Here is a 10,973-nt window from a genome sequence, read left to right as displayed (position 1 = left end):
GTTAAAAAATTAAATAAGAAAGTCCTGCAGCAATGTAGAACAAGAGAATATCTTTATTTGTGATTTTTGTCAATAGAATACATCTTTTGTATTGTATTTTGATTAAAATCTAGAGTTTATAATTGCAGTGTTTTACATGTTTTCAAATGGGTACTCGGTTTTAGCCTACCGATAGGGCAAAACCGGGTATTTTAACTTTTCCAAAATCTTGTTATCCTTGGTAATCAAATTTTTTTCAGCAACTAACCTCATTTTCTCATAGTTTAAGGTCCACTAAAGACTGCTAACAGTCGACAAAATTTTTTTTAGTCTCTGATTTTTTGTAGGGAAACAAATCCAAAAATGTACCCGGTTTTATCATATTTTCCCCTATGTAGAATAAGTATATAAGCTGAAAAAAATATAGATAAGAAGTACAAAAAAAAGATCAGTTTTTATATTGAGATTTTCCTGTTTTTAAATATTTTATAATTTATTAATTAGCACGATTTGGTATGCATATTATTAATTAGGATTATATATTATTTTTTATAATATTTTTATCTGTAAATTGTTTAAATTTTGGTTATTATTAGATACATGCATATCCCTCTTAAAAATGTCTCTAGAACACGAAAAAAAGTACTTACTGCAAAAAAGTACTTACTGCAAATATATTCAGGCTCAGACTTATTACAATAATTGCTATTATTAACAAGAACGAGCCTTGAAAACTAGCTAACAAAAAATCGATGAACCTTTAAGAAAAATAAAATATTATTATAAGTGTGCTATATAATTGTTATCACACGCATACTAACTTCATAGTCTTGCGATGGATTTCGACGGCATAAAATATTTTGTTACATATCATAATCCTATTCTTCAAGTTAATATTTTTGAGCATTTTGATTGTCATTATTTGTTCCATACGATAACTATGATTAATGGTAATTATTTACAATAACGGACCCAGCTCCAATGACGTTGATCTTGACATATGTTGTCAAGAACATAATCCTGAGTAACTTTTCCTTATAACTTAATTGGCGATCATTGTTTATTAAAACGTTATTAACAAATAAAGTTTGAGAAATAAAACGTAATTTTTACATGAGTTTGTAATTTCCACGCAAGTATAACTTAAACCAAATTTTCGTTTCGAATCTAACTTTAACTTTAAATATCTTAAAAATTATAAGAGATCGCCGATTAAGTTATAAGGAAAAGTTACTCAGGATTATGTCCGTGACAACAATATGTCAAGGTCAACATCATTGGAGCTGGGTCCGTTATAGTAAATAATTACCGATTTTATTAGCAGCTATACATTTTGTGTCCATTTCTAAATTCATTTTTTCACCTTGCAATTCTAAACAATCCACAAGCGTGTATTGCGTATCCTAAAAACATTGTTCCCGTCGCTGCCAACGTAGCCGCCTCAATACAAAGAACTGCATTTGTATGGAAGGAAATTAAATAGAAATATTTTTCTTGATTAATAAAGTACTCAGTCGTGATTTGTACTGCTTGACTCTGTATTCGAGACATGTTTATGTGCAGTATACCAAGGATCTGTGGCCAAATTGGCATTAAAATAGCAAACAATGTGCTGCATATGTTGAGCACTAAAAACATTTAAATGAAATAATTGTAAACATTGCTCTTTTTATTTTATGACATATGTTATTTATTCATAATTCTCTCCCTCTCTCTCTCTTTCTTTCCTCCCCTCCCCTCTCCTCCCCTCTCCTCTCCTCTCCTCTCCTCTCAAATTTCGCTATTTTTCAATCACCCTTCCGCTCTGATATTTTTGCAGAATGTTAACTATAATATGCTGTATATTTTCAATATGGTACTAATAGATAGTAAACATGTTTATAAATTATACATAGGCATGCTTTTCATCATATAAGTTTTATAAATTTACTATTTTGGTGGAAAGGTGTAATAAACTCCTTACAAAAATTAGAGGAACACTTTTTTTTATCAAATTTGAAAAAATCCGATCTTATCGTGATATGCTTTGGATAATGCTACCGCCAGCGGTATTTTTTCAAATTTCGGTAAAAAAACTTAAAAATTTTTTTTTATTTTTTTGATACTTACAAGTAAACCTACCTTTGTGTGACTCGCCGATTTTATTGAAATTCGGTACACTTGTAGAGCTATTAAAAATAATAGACACGTATTTTTTTATATCGGCAATGGTGCAATTTTAAGAGTGAAAACTACCTTTGTATTTATAAACATAAGTAATTAACTCGTTGCATTTAAGCCTACGGTATTACAGTTATTTTTGAGTTTTGGAGATGATAAGGGGTTTAACATATCACTGAAAGCAAATCCAATGTAAAAATTATAGAATTCAAAATTGCGGATCTAATATGGCGACTTAATAAATCTTATCTCGTTCTTTGCCGAACATAGAAATAACCGACGAAGAGGCGAGAGTCTATTCCTATTTCCTTTTTTTGTTTATTTATAATTATATTTATTATTTATTTATTAATTTTATTATATTTATAATTTTTTATAATCTAATATGGCGACCTGATAAATCAAAACAATCTTATCTCACTCTTTGCCGAACCCAGAAATAATCGACGAGAAAGTGGCAAAAGTCAATTCCCATTTTGTTTTTTGTTTATTTATAATTATATTTATTATTTATTTATTATTTTTATTATATTTATTATTTTTATTTTTTTATATTTTTTTATTGATTTCTTTTATTTTTTTACAATTACGTCACTTCTCGCACCGTGCTTTATTTTTTTACTTTTTATATTTTTTTGCAGAAATATATGTAAAAAAAATTTTTTGTATACAAAAAATTTGCACACCAAGCACACTTTATGATTGCTGTATTATTGCATAATGCACAAATAGCTTCACAATTTTTAAAACAATAATCTATAGGATTATCAAACTTAAATGGTTTCTCTTGTAAATACTTTTGTAAATACTATCACTTTTATACCACGAATATTTAAATAGATTTATAAACCAAGGAGAAGATAATTGATTATGAATAAGCGATTGGAGTTTGATAATGTTGTTTTGTAAATGTAAGTTTATAACGTAATTATACAAAATAACTATATCTGAAAAATGTTTAATAAAATTTTTCCAAATCCTGAAGCCGAAGATATCGAGAGGTTGAATCATTTCAGTCGTTTCTGCAGGAATTATTAAAATTTTTATATTTTTTGATAATTTGTCTTTGTGTATAAAAGAATTTTTTTTTACATATCATTTGTGTAAAGAATATAAAAAATAAAAAAAGACATAAACGAAGCGCGAGAAGAGACGTAATTGTAAAAAAAATTAATGAAATCAATAAAAAAATATAAAAAAATTAAAAATAATAAATATAATAAAAATAATAAATAAATAATAAATATAATTATAAATTTTATACACAAAGACAAATTATCAAAAAATATAAAAATATTAATAATTCCTGCAGAAACGACTGGAATGATTCAACTTCTCGATATCTTCCGCTTCAGGATTTGGAAAAATTTTATTAAACATTTTTCAGATATAGTTATTTTGTATAATTACGATATAAACTTACATTTACGAAACAACATTATCAAACTTCAATCGCTTATTCATAATCAATTATCTTCTCCTTGGTTTATAAATCTATTTAAATATTCGTGGTACAAAAATGGTAGTTTTTACAAATGTATTTACAAGAGAAACCTTAAGTTTGATAATCCTGTAGATTATTGTTTTAAAAATTGTGAAGCTATTTGTGCATTATGCAATAATACAGCAGTCATAAAGTGCTTGGTGCGCAAATTCTTTGTGTATAAAAATTTTTTTTACCTGTATTTCTGCAAAGAATATAAAAAGTAAAAATATAGAGCACGGCGCAAGAAGTGACGTAATTGTAAAAAAATAAAAGAAATCAATAAAAAAATATAAAAAAATAAAAATAATAAATATAATAAAAATAATAAATAAATAATAAATATAATTATAAATAAACAAAAAACAAAATAGAAATAGACTTTTGTCACTTTTTCGTCGATTATTCCTGGGTTTGGCAAAGAGTGAGATAAGATTGTTTTGATTTATCAGGTTGCCATATTAGATTCACCATTTTGAATTTTATAATTTTTACATTGAATTTGCTTTCAGCGACATGTGAAACCCCTCATCACCTCCAAAACTCAAAAAATAACTCTAATATCGTGAGTTTAAATACGACGAGTTAATTACTGCTTATAAATGTAAGGGTAGTTTCCACCCTTAAAATTGCACCATTGCCAATATAAAAAAATACGTGTCTATTATTTTTGATAGCTCTACAAGTGTACCGAGTTTCAATAAAATCGGCGAGTCACACAAAAGTAGATTTACTTGTTAGTAAAAAGATCAATGTAGTGTAGTGTCTGTACACTAAAAACCGATTTTTTTATTGTTAATTGAACTTTATTTTGCATTTTTTCTTTTTTTCCACTAAAATTAAGCAATTTCACTATTTTTTGTACGTTTTGCCCTATAAAACCATAGTGGCTACCATGAAAAAGGTTTCATAGCTATTCGGCAAATTTTTTTTTACATGGAAGGTACTTAAAGGAACAAAAAAATGTAAAGAATACATTTTCCTTCCTCATAGAGGAAGCTTTTCATGACAAAATTTTTTTTTGATTTTTTAATGCCAATGTGTTCAGATTGTTCCAAAACGTCGAAAAATCATATTCCTAAAAAATGTCTGTATGTATGTATGTGTGTATGTGTATGCAATATATTGTACAACCTCTGACTTTCGCAATTTTTGATATTGGCAATTTCGCAATTTGAGATATCGGGCTACATTTTTTTTAGATGGATAGAGTATCATTAAAGGATGGTTGGTATTGAATTTGGTGAGAATCGATGAAAAGGTTAATTTTTTATAAAATCTTTAATTTTTTGAGAAATGTCTGTACATGTTGCAACTTCCGCAAATTTTGAGATATCAGGTTAAATTTTTTTACATGAGTAAAGTATTATTAAAGAATGATTGCTACTGAATTTGGTAAGTATCGGTAAAAGGGTTCATTTTTTATAAAATTTTGAATTTTTTGAGAAATGTCTGTACACGTCTTAACTTTTGCAAAGTTTAAGATATCGAGGTAAATCTTTTTATATGAATAGAGTATCATTAAAGGATAGTTGGTATTGAATTTGCTTCCTCTATGAGGAAGCCAAAATTGAAAAACTCGCTTGCTGTAAGGAGCTTAAGCTTTGTGAGCAAAATAAAATTCCTCTATGAGGAAGCAATGTGCAAATTTTTTGTTGTTATTTTACACAATTCCTAGGTTTTCTAGGTCAAAATAGTAAAGAAAAAAGTTGCTAATTTTTACGTTATTTTCATCCACTTGCATCATGTCTTTATGTTTATAAAAGAAAATTGGCATTTATACCATTTAATAGAGCAAAGTCAGCTTTATGAATCTGTTTTCTGAATTGCGGTACGATAATTTTTAAAGCAGTTATGAGCAGTCAAATTCAAAATTATCATTTTTTTATTTAATTCGCGATAACTCAATAACAAAAAATCTTAAAAACACTAAAAAAAAACAATTTTGTAAAGAAAACTTTAAGCTTTTACATTAAAAAGTTAAAAATTTTCGCAGATTTTTTTGGGGCACGTCACAGACCCATAAAATGAGAAGAAAATTACCCATTTTGTCCAGCTTGTAGTTTTCTATATGTAAAAATTACCAAATAATGGAAACTCAAAAAAGTAGTGACTTTTCGAAAATAGAGATTTGAAGCTTTGAAACCCTTTTTTTGGATTTAAATTTTGTTCATTTTTAACGAAGTTATAGCTGCCTGAATTTTGCCTTTTTTAAGACAAATTAAGTATTCCTCTAATTTTTATGAGAAGTTTATTTAAACTAAAAATCAAAATATATTTAATTAAACTAATCTAAACATTTAACTTTTCTCAAGATTAGTATTTGCTCAATTTTATGACGTATAGTATAGTTGGTAAGAAATATTGTCTTACATATAAAAATAGCAGTACAACGTCTTGTAATATGTCCATATTTTTTAATGATAGCAAGTTTATTTTCGTCTTTTAGTTCATTACAGATGTACTGTAGTTGCTCCAACAAATTTTTCACCTACCATCACAAAAATATTTAACACTGTTTTGAAAAAGTTGGAAAAGGTTGTGATATATAAAAACTTATTTGTTCTAGGAATATTGATTTATAAAAGTTGATAAATAAGTAACTTACATTATAAGTGTTAATCCAGAACATGCTGTAGTTACTTACGCAGCAACTACAGAATATTGCGGTAGAGAAAATTTTGATGGTAAAGTTAACAGTGCATTTTGTAGTTATAAGCGCTGTAAGCTTTAACCAAACAATTTATTGAAAATATTGCATAAGGAAATGATTATTCTTTATACAGATCAAAATAATAACTTGCATTGTAATATGCAATATATAATAACGTAATGAAACTTTAATAATTATGTGTTGCAGTTGCAATGTATTCTATTATCAATTATTAAATATAATTTGATTATGTTTTATAATTGCATAAAAGAGCGTTTGCTATAATTAGTAATAATATTTGTAATGCATATTCTATAATAATATGAATAAAAATATGGACATACCTGAAATACAATAAAGCTTGTCAGAATACTAAAACACAAAGTTGCCTGAAGTTGACTAAGTTTTGATTTTTGATTTGGCCATAAGCCGATTGCGAGTAGGAAGATCCGATTGAGATTAAAAGGTTGAGTCTCAACGCAGATCATTACTGTGCGAGCATAGGAACTGGACTGCGGAGAAATTAATAGATTTGCTTCTATCTCTCTTTTTTCTTTTACTTTACTGCTTTATATTAAGCGGAAATTGATATTATTATACTCGTTCAAAAATATTCATGTTAACTCTGTGTAACATTTATAAAAAAAACTAACTTTAAAATATTCTGTACTATATCATTCATTTTGTTTCATATTTTTTTCAGGAAACGTCCTACTTGACGCACATATTTCATAATGTAAGATAGGTATTCATTAGAGGAAAATAAATTATTATTAGTTTTTGTTTTCTTAATTATCTAAAGAGTGCAATAGTCAGAAAACAAAATGCTGTTATTAGGATGTATAATTAAATTTTTGCAGATTTTATTAACGTGACACACATTTTAATATTCTACATTTTACTATTTCAAACATAAAAAATATTTTCTGGCTCATTTTTGTCAGACAGAATGTCTTCGCATCATTGCTGCATAGAACATAAAACAGTGAAATAAGATATTGATGCTTTTGTTATCTGTAATAACGAAATACGTCTCTTAGGTTGCAATATAGAACGTGCTGAAATATTTCAATTTGTGATATGTAGTAATTCTTACTATAACGAAATTTTCTAATGATGGTGTAAACAGTCCGGCAATACTTAGATGGGTAGTTTGACTGCCTCTTTGTAAAATAAAAAGTATCATTTTCTGTACGTGTAATGGTGCCATATACCATCGAATATTGTATCTTTGAAGAATATGATAAATATACATATACATATATTAATATGTATATATAATTGCAAACAACACATAAAATTGTTTCTTACGTGGTGGAGTATATATAATTATTATGACTGAGAAGCACTTCTCCAACGTAGTTACTTATAAAATAATATGAAAAAAAGGCAAATATTATAAAAAGATAAAATAAAACTTCATCCTTATTTCCATGCGTTGCATTCCAGTACACCTAAAATATCATAATTGTGTTTAACACAATTTCGTATGAGCAATTACTCATTATAGTCTAGGTATGTATAATAAATATATAAAAAGAATATAGACAAGAAATACAAGAAAAAAAAGTCTTTTTAATGTTGAAATTATCCTGTTTTTAAATATTTTATAATTTTATAATTAGCACGATTTGTTATGCATATTATGAATTAAGATTATATATTATTTTTTTATAACATTTTTTATCTATAAATTGTTTAAATTTTGGTTATTATTAGATACATGCATATCCCTCTTAAAAATGTTTCTAAAACACGAAAACAGTACTTACTGCATAAATATTCAGGCTCAAACAAATCACACCAAATATTACTATTAACAGAAGCAAGCCTTTAAAATTAGATATCCCTGCGTTGATGAACCTTTACAAGTGAAAAACAAGATTATTACAAGTGTTATATATATAATTGTTATACGCATACCAACTTTATAGCCTTGCAATGTATTTCGACGGCATAAAATATTTTTTTCTTATAAATCATAGCCCGTTTCTTCAAGTTAATGTTTTTAAGCATTTCGGTCGTCATTATTTGCTCCACACGATAACTATGATTAATTAATTTGCTGTAAATATGTAGTTCTCTCAAAATTGTATTAACAAATTAAAACAAACAAACAAATAAAGATTTTGATTGTAGTCATACATATCGTGTCCATTTCTAACTTCATTATTCACCTTGCAATTTTAAATATTCCACATGCGTGTATGGCACATCCTAAGCCTGTTGATCCTATCGCTGTTGATGTAGTCACTCCAATACAAAAAACTACGTCTTTATGCAGTAAAATTAAATAGTAATATTTTTCTTGATCGACAAAATATTCTGTCACGATTTGTATTGTGTGACTCTGTAGTTGAGACTCGTTTATGTACAAGATAGTACCAAGGATCTGTGGCCAAATAGGCAGTAAAGTAAAAATAAATACACAGCATATGGCGAACGCTAAAAACATTTAAAGAAAATTGTTTTACAAGTTGCTCTTTTTATGTTTTATAATGTATTACTTATACATAATCCTCTTTCTCATTCAAATTTTGCTATTCTTAAATCACTCTTCTGCTCTGACTTTTTTCTTGATTTTAAAGTTTTGTTTTTTTTTCTCCATATGATAATAAAAATTAAGAATAACATATTATATGTACATATATTAAAAATATACATACATATGTATGTAGACATGCTTTTAGCCATGCAAAAGTTTTATCATTTTTTATTCTGGTGGAAAAATGTGATAAATATGTTTAAGCTGATATTCACAAATTAGTTAATCAGTCTAATTTAAAAATTTGATTTGTCTCACGATTTGAATATGCTCAACTTTATGACATATAGATAGTCGATAAAAAATACTGTCTTACATGTAAATATAATTGTACAACGGCTTGCAATATTTTCATACTTTTTAAAGATAGTAAGTTCGTTTTCATCTTTTAGGTCATTACAGATGCAGTGTAGTTGCTCCAACAAATTTCTCATCTACCATCACAGTAATATTTAACGTTGTTTTGAAAAGGTTGCAAAAGGTTGTGATATATAAAAATTTATTTGTTTTTGAAATATTCATTCATACAAGTTGGTAAATAATTAACTTACATGATGAGTGTTAATCCAGGACGTGCTGTAGATAATTACGTAGAAATTAAAGACTATTGCGGTAGAAAAAATTTTGATGATAAAATCAACAGTGCATTTTGTAGTTATAAGCGCTGTAAGCTTCAATCAATTTATTGAAAATGTTGCATAACAAAATAATTTTTCTTTACACAGATCAAAATGATAATTTGCTTTGTATAATATGCAATAATATATAATAACGTAATAATAAAACATAATAATAATAAATTTTAATAATTTTATGTTGCAGTTGAAATATATTCTATTATCAATACTTAAATATAATTTGATCATGTTTTGTAATTGCATAAAAGTGAATTTTCTATGATAGGCAGTCAAATATAAACCAAACTTTTTCCAAAACTTTTTATTTGATCAAAGTGATTCCAATGCACGAGTCATTTTTCTACATCATTTCTACTAACATCTAAGCACTTTTGCCATCGGATTGATAGTTCTTTTATTCCCGTGTCATAAACAGTAGTGGAACATATCCGAAGCCAATTATGTTTAAAAAAAATGTTGCTTCTGCACGACATCGTTAAGCCTCACATCGCCGCCATAATCCAAGAGAAATTGGCTCAATTGCATTGGACCACCATTGAACATCCCCCTACAGCCCCGATTTATTCCCTTGTGATTATCATTTGTTTGGGTCACTGAAAAAGGCTTCGAAGGACAACGATTCAACAATAATGTTAAGGTGGATGAATTCGTGCGCAATTCGTTGGCTTTGAATTTTGGCCCCTACTTTTTATGACACGGGAATAAAAAAACTGCCAAACCGATGGCAAAAATGTTTAGATGTAAGCGGAAATTCTGTAGAAAAATGACTTGGGTATGAGTTGAAAATATTTTAATTGAATAAAATGTTATGGAAAAGATTCAGTTTATATTAAACTGCCCTTCATATAATTAGTGATAATTTTTCTAATGCATATTCTAGAATAATATGAATAAAAATATAGACATACCTGGAATACAACAAAGCTTGTCAAAATACCAAAACACAAAATTGCCTGAAATTGACTAAATTTTGATTTTTGATACGGCCATAAGCCGAGTGCAAGTAGCAGGATCCGATTAAGATTAAAATGTTGAGTCTCAACGCAGATCATTACTGTGCGAGCATAAGAACTGGACTGCGGAGAAATTGATAAAGATTTGCCTCTATCCCCTCCTTTCTCTTCTTCAAATAAAGTATTCTTCAACTCTTACCGTATTTTTAGAATAAATTTTGTCATAAATTATCTAATTCATTATAAATATCAAACTGCACAAATAATGTGGAAACGAAACTTTTTTAATTTAACAATTTTGTGAAGTGGTGATTAAGCTATCAATTTTTCATGGAAGGAAATTTAAGAAATGAGTATTTCACAGAGAGAAACATACATTCATCAGGTACCTTATCGATCGGCGCAAGCGCGATCGCTCTTTTTTCAAGGAACACGGTTTCATGTGCTTCATTCTTGTGCGTGCGCTCGTGGAAAGAGTTTGTCTTTCTAAAGTCTAAAGGAACAGAGTCAATCCGCTTTACATGTGCTGGCAAATTAGCTATAAAACTATTGCCATCAATAT

General features: G+C 27.6%; 1 protein-coding gene across 1 annotated transcript; it reads right to left on the bottom strand.

Moving 5' to 3' along the window:
- Positions 1 to 6,623: 6,623 nt before the first annotated feature.
- Positions 6,624 to 10,530, bottom strand: LOC115237269. Its single transcript, XM_029810212.1, has 7 exons — positions 10,367 to 10,530; positions 8,453 to 8,667; positions 8,203 to 8,340; positions 8,048 to 8,138; positions 7,587 to 7,729; positions 7,372 to 7,504; positions 6,624 to 7,289 (listed from the first exon to the last, which is right to left on the bottom strand). The coding sequence occupies exons 1-7, from the start codon at positions 10,508 to 10,510 to the stop codon at positions 7,236 to 7,238; spliced, it is 918 nt and encodes a 305-aa protein (XP_029666072.1). The 5' UTR covers positions 10,511 to 10,530; the 3' UTR covers positions 6,624 to 7,235.
- Positions 10,531 to 10,973: the final 443 nt, after the last annotated feature.

Source organism: Formica exsecta, unplaced genomic scaffold (genome assembly GCF_003651465.1).
Source record: "Formica exsecta isolate Colony F162 unplaced genomic scaffold, ASM365146v1 scaffold283, whole genome shotgun sequence".
NCBI lineage: Eukaryota > Metazoa > Arthropoda > Insecta > Hymenoptera > Formicidae > Formica > Formica exsecta.
This window is presented reverse-complemented; position numbering and strand designations above follow the sequence as displayed.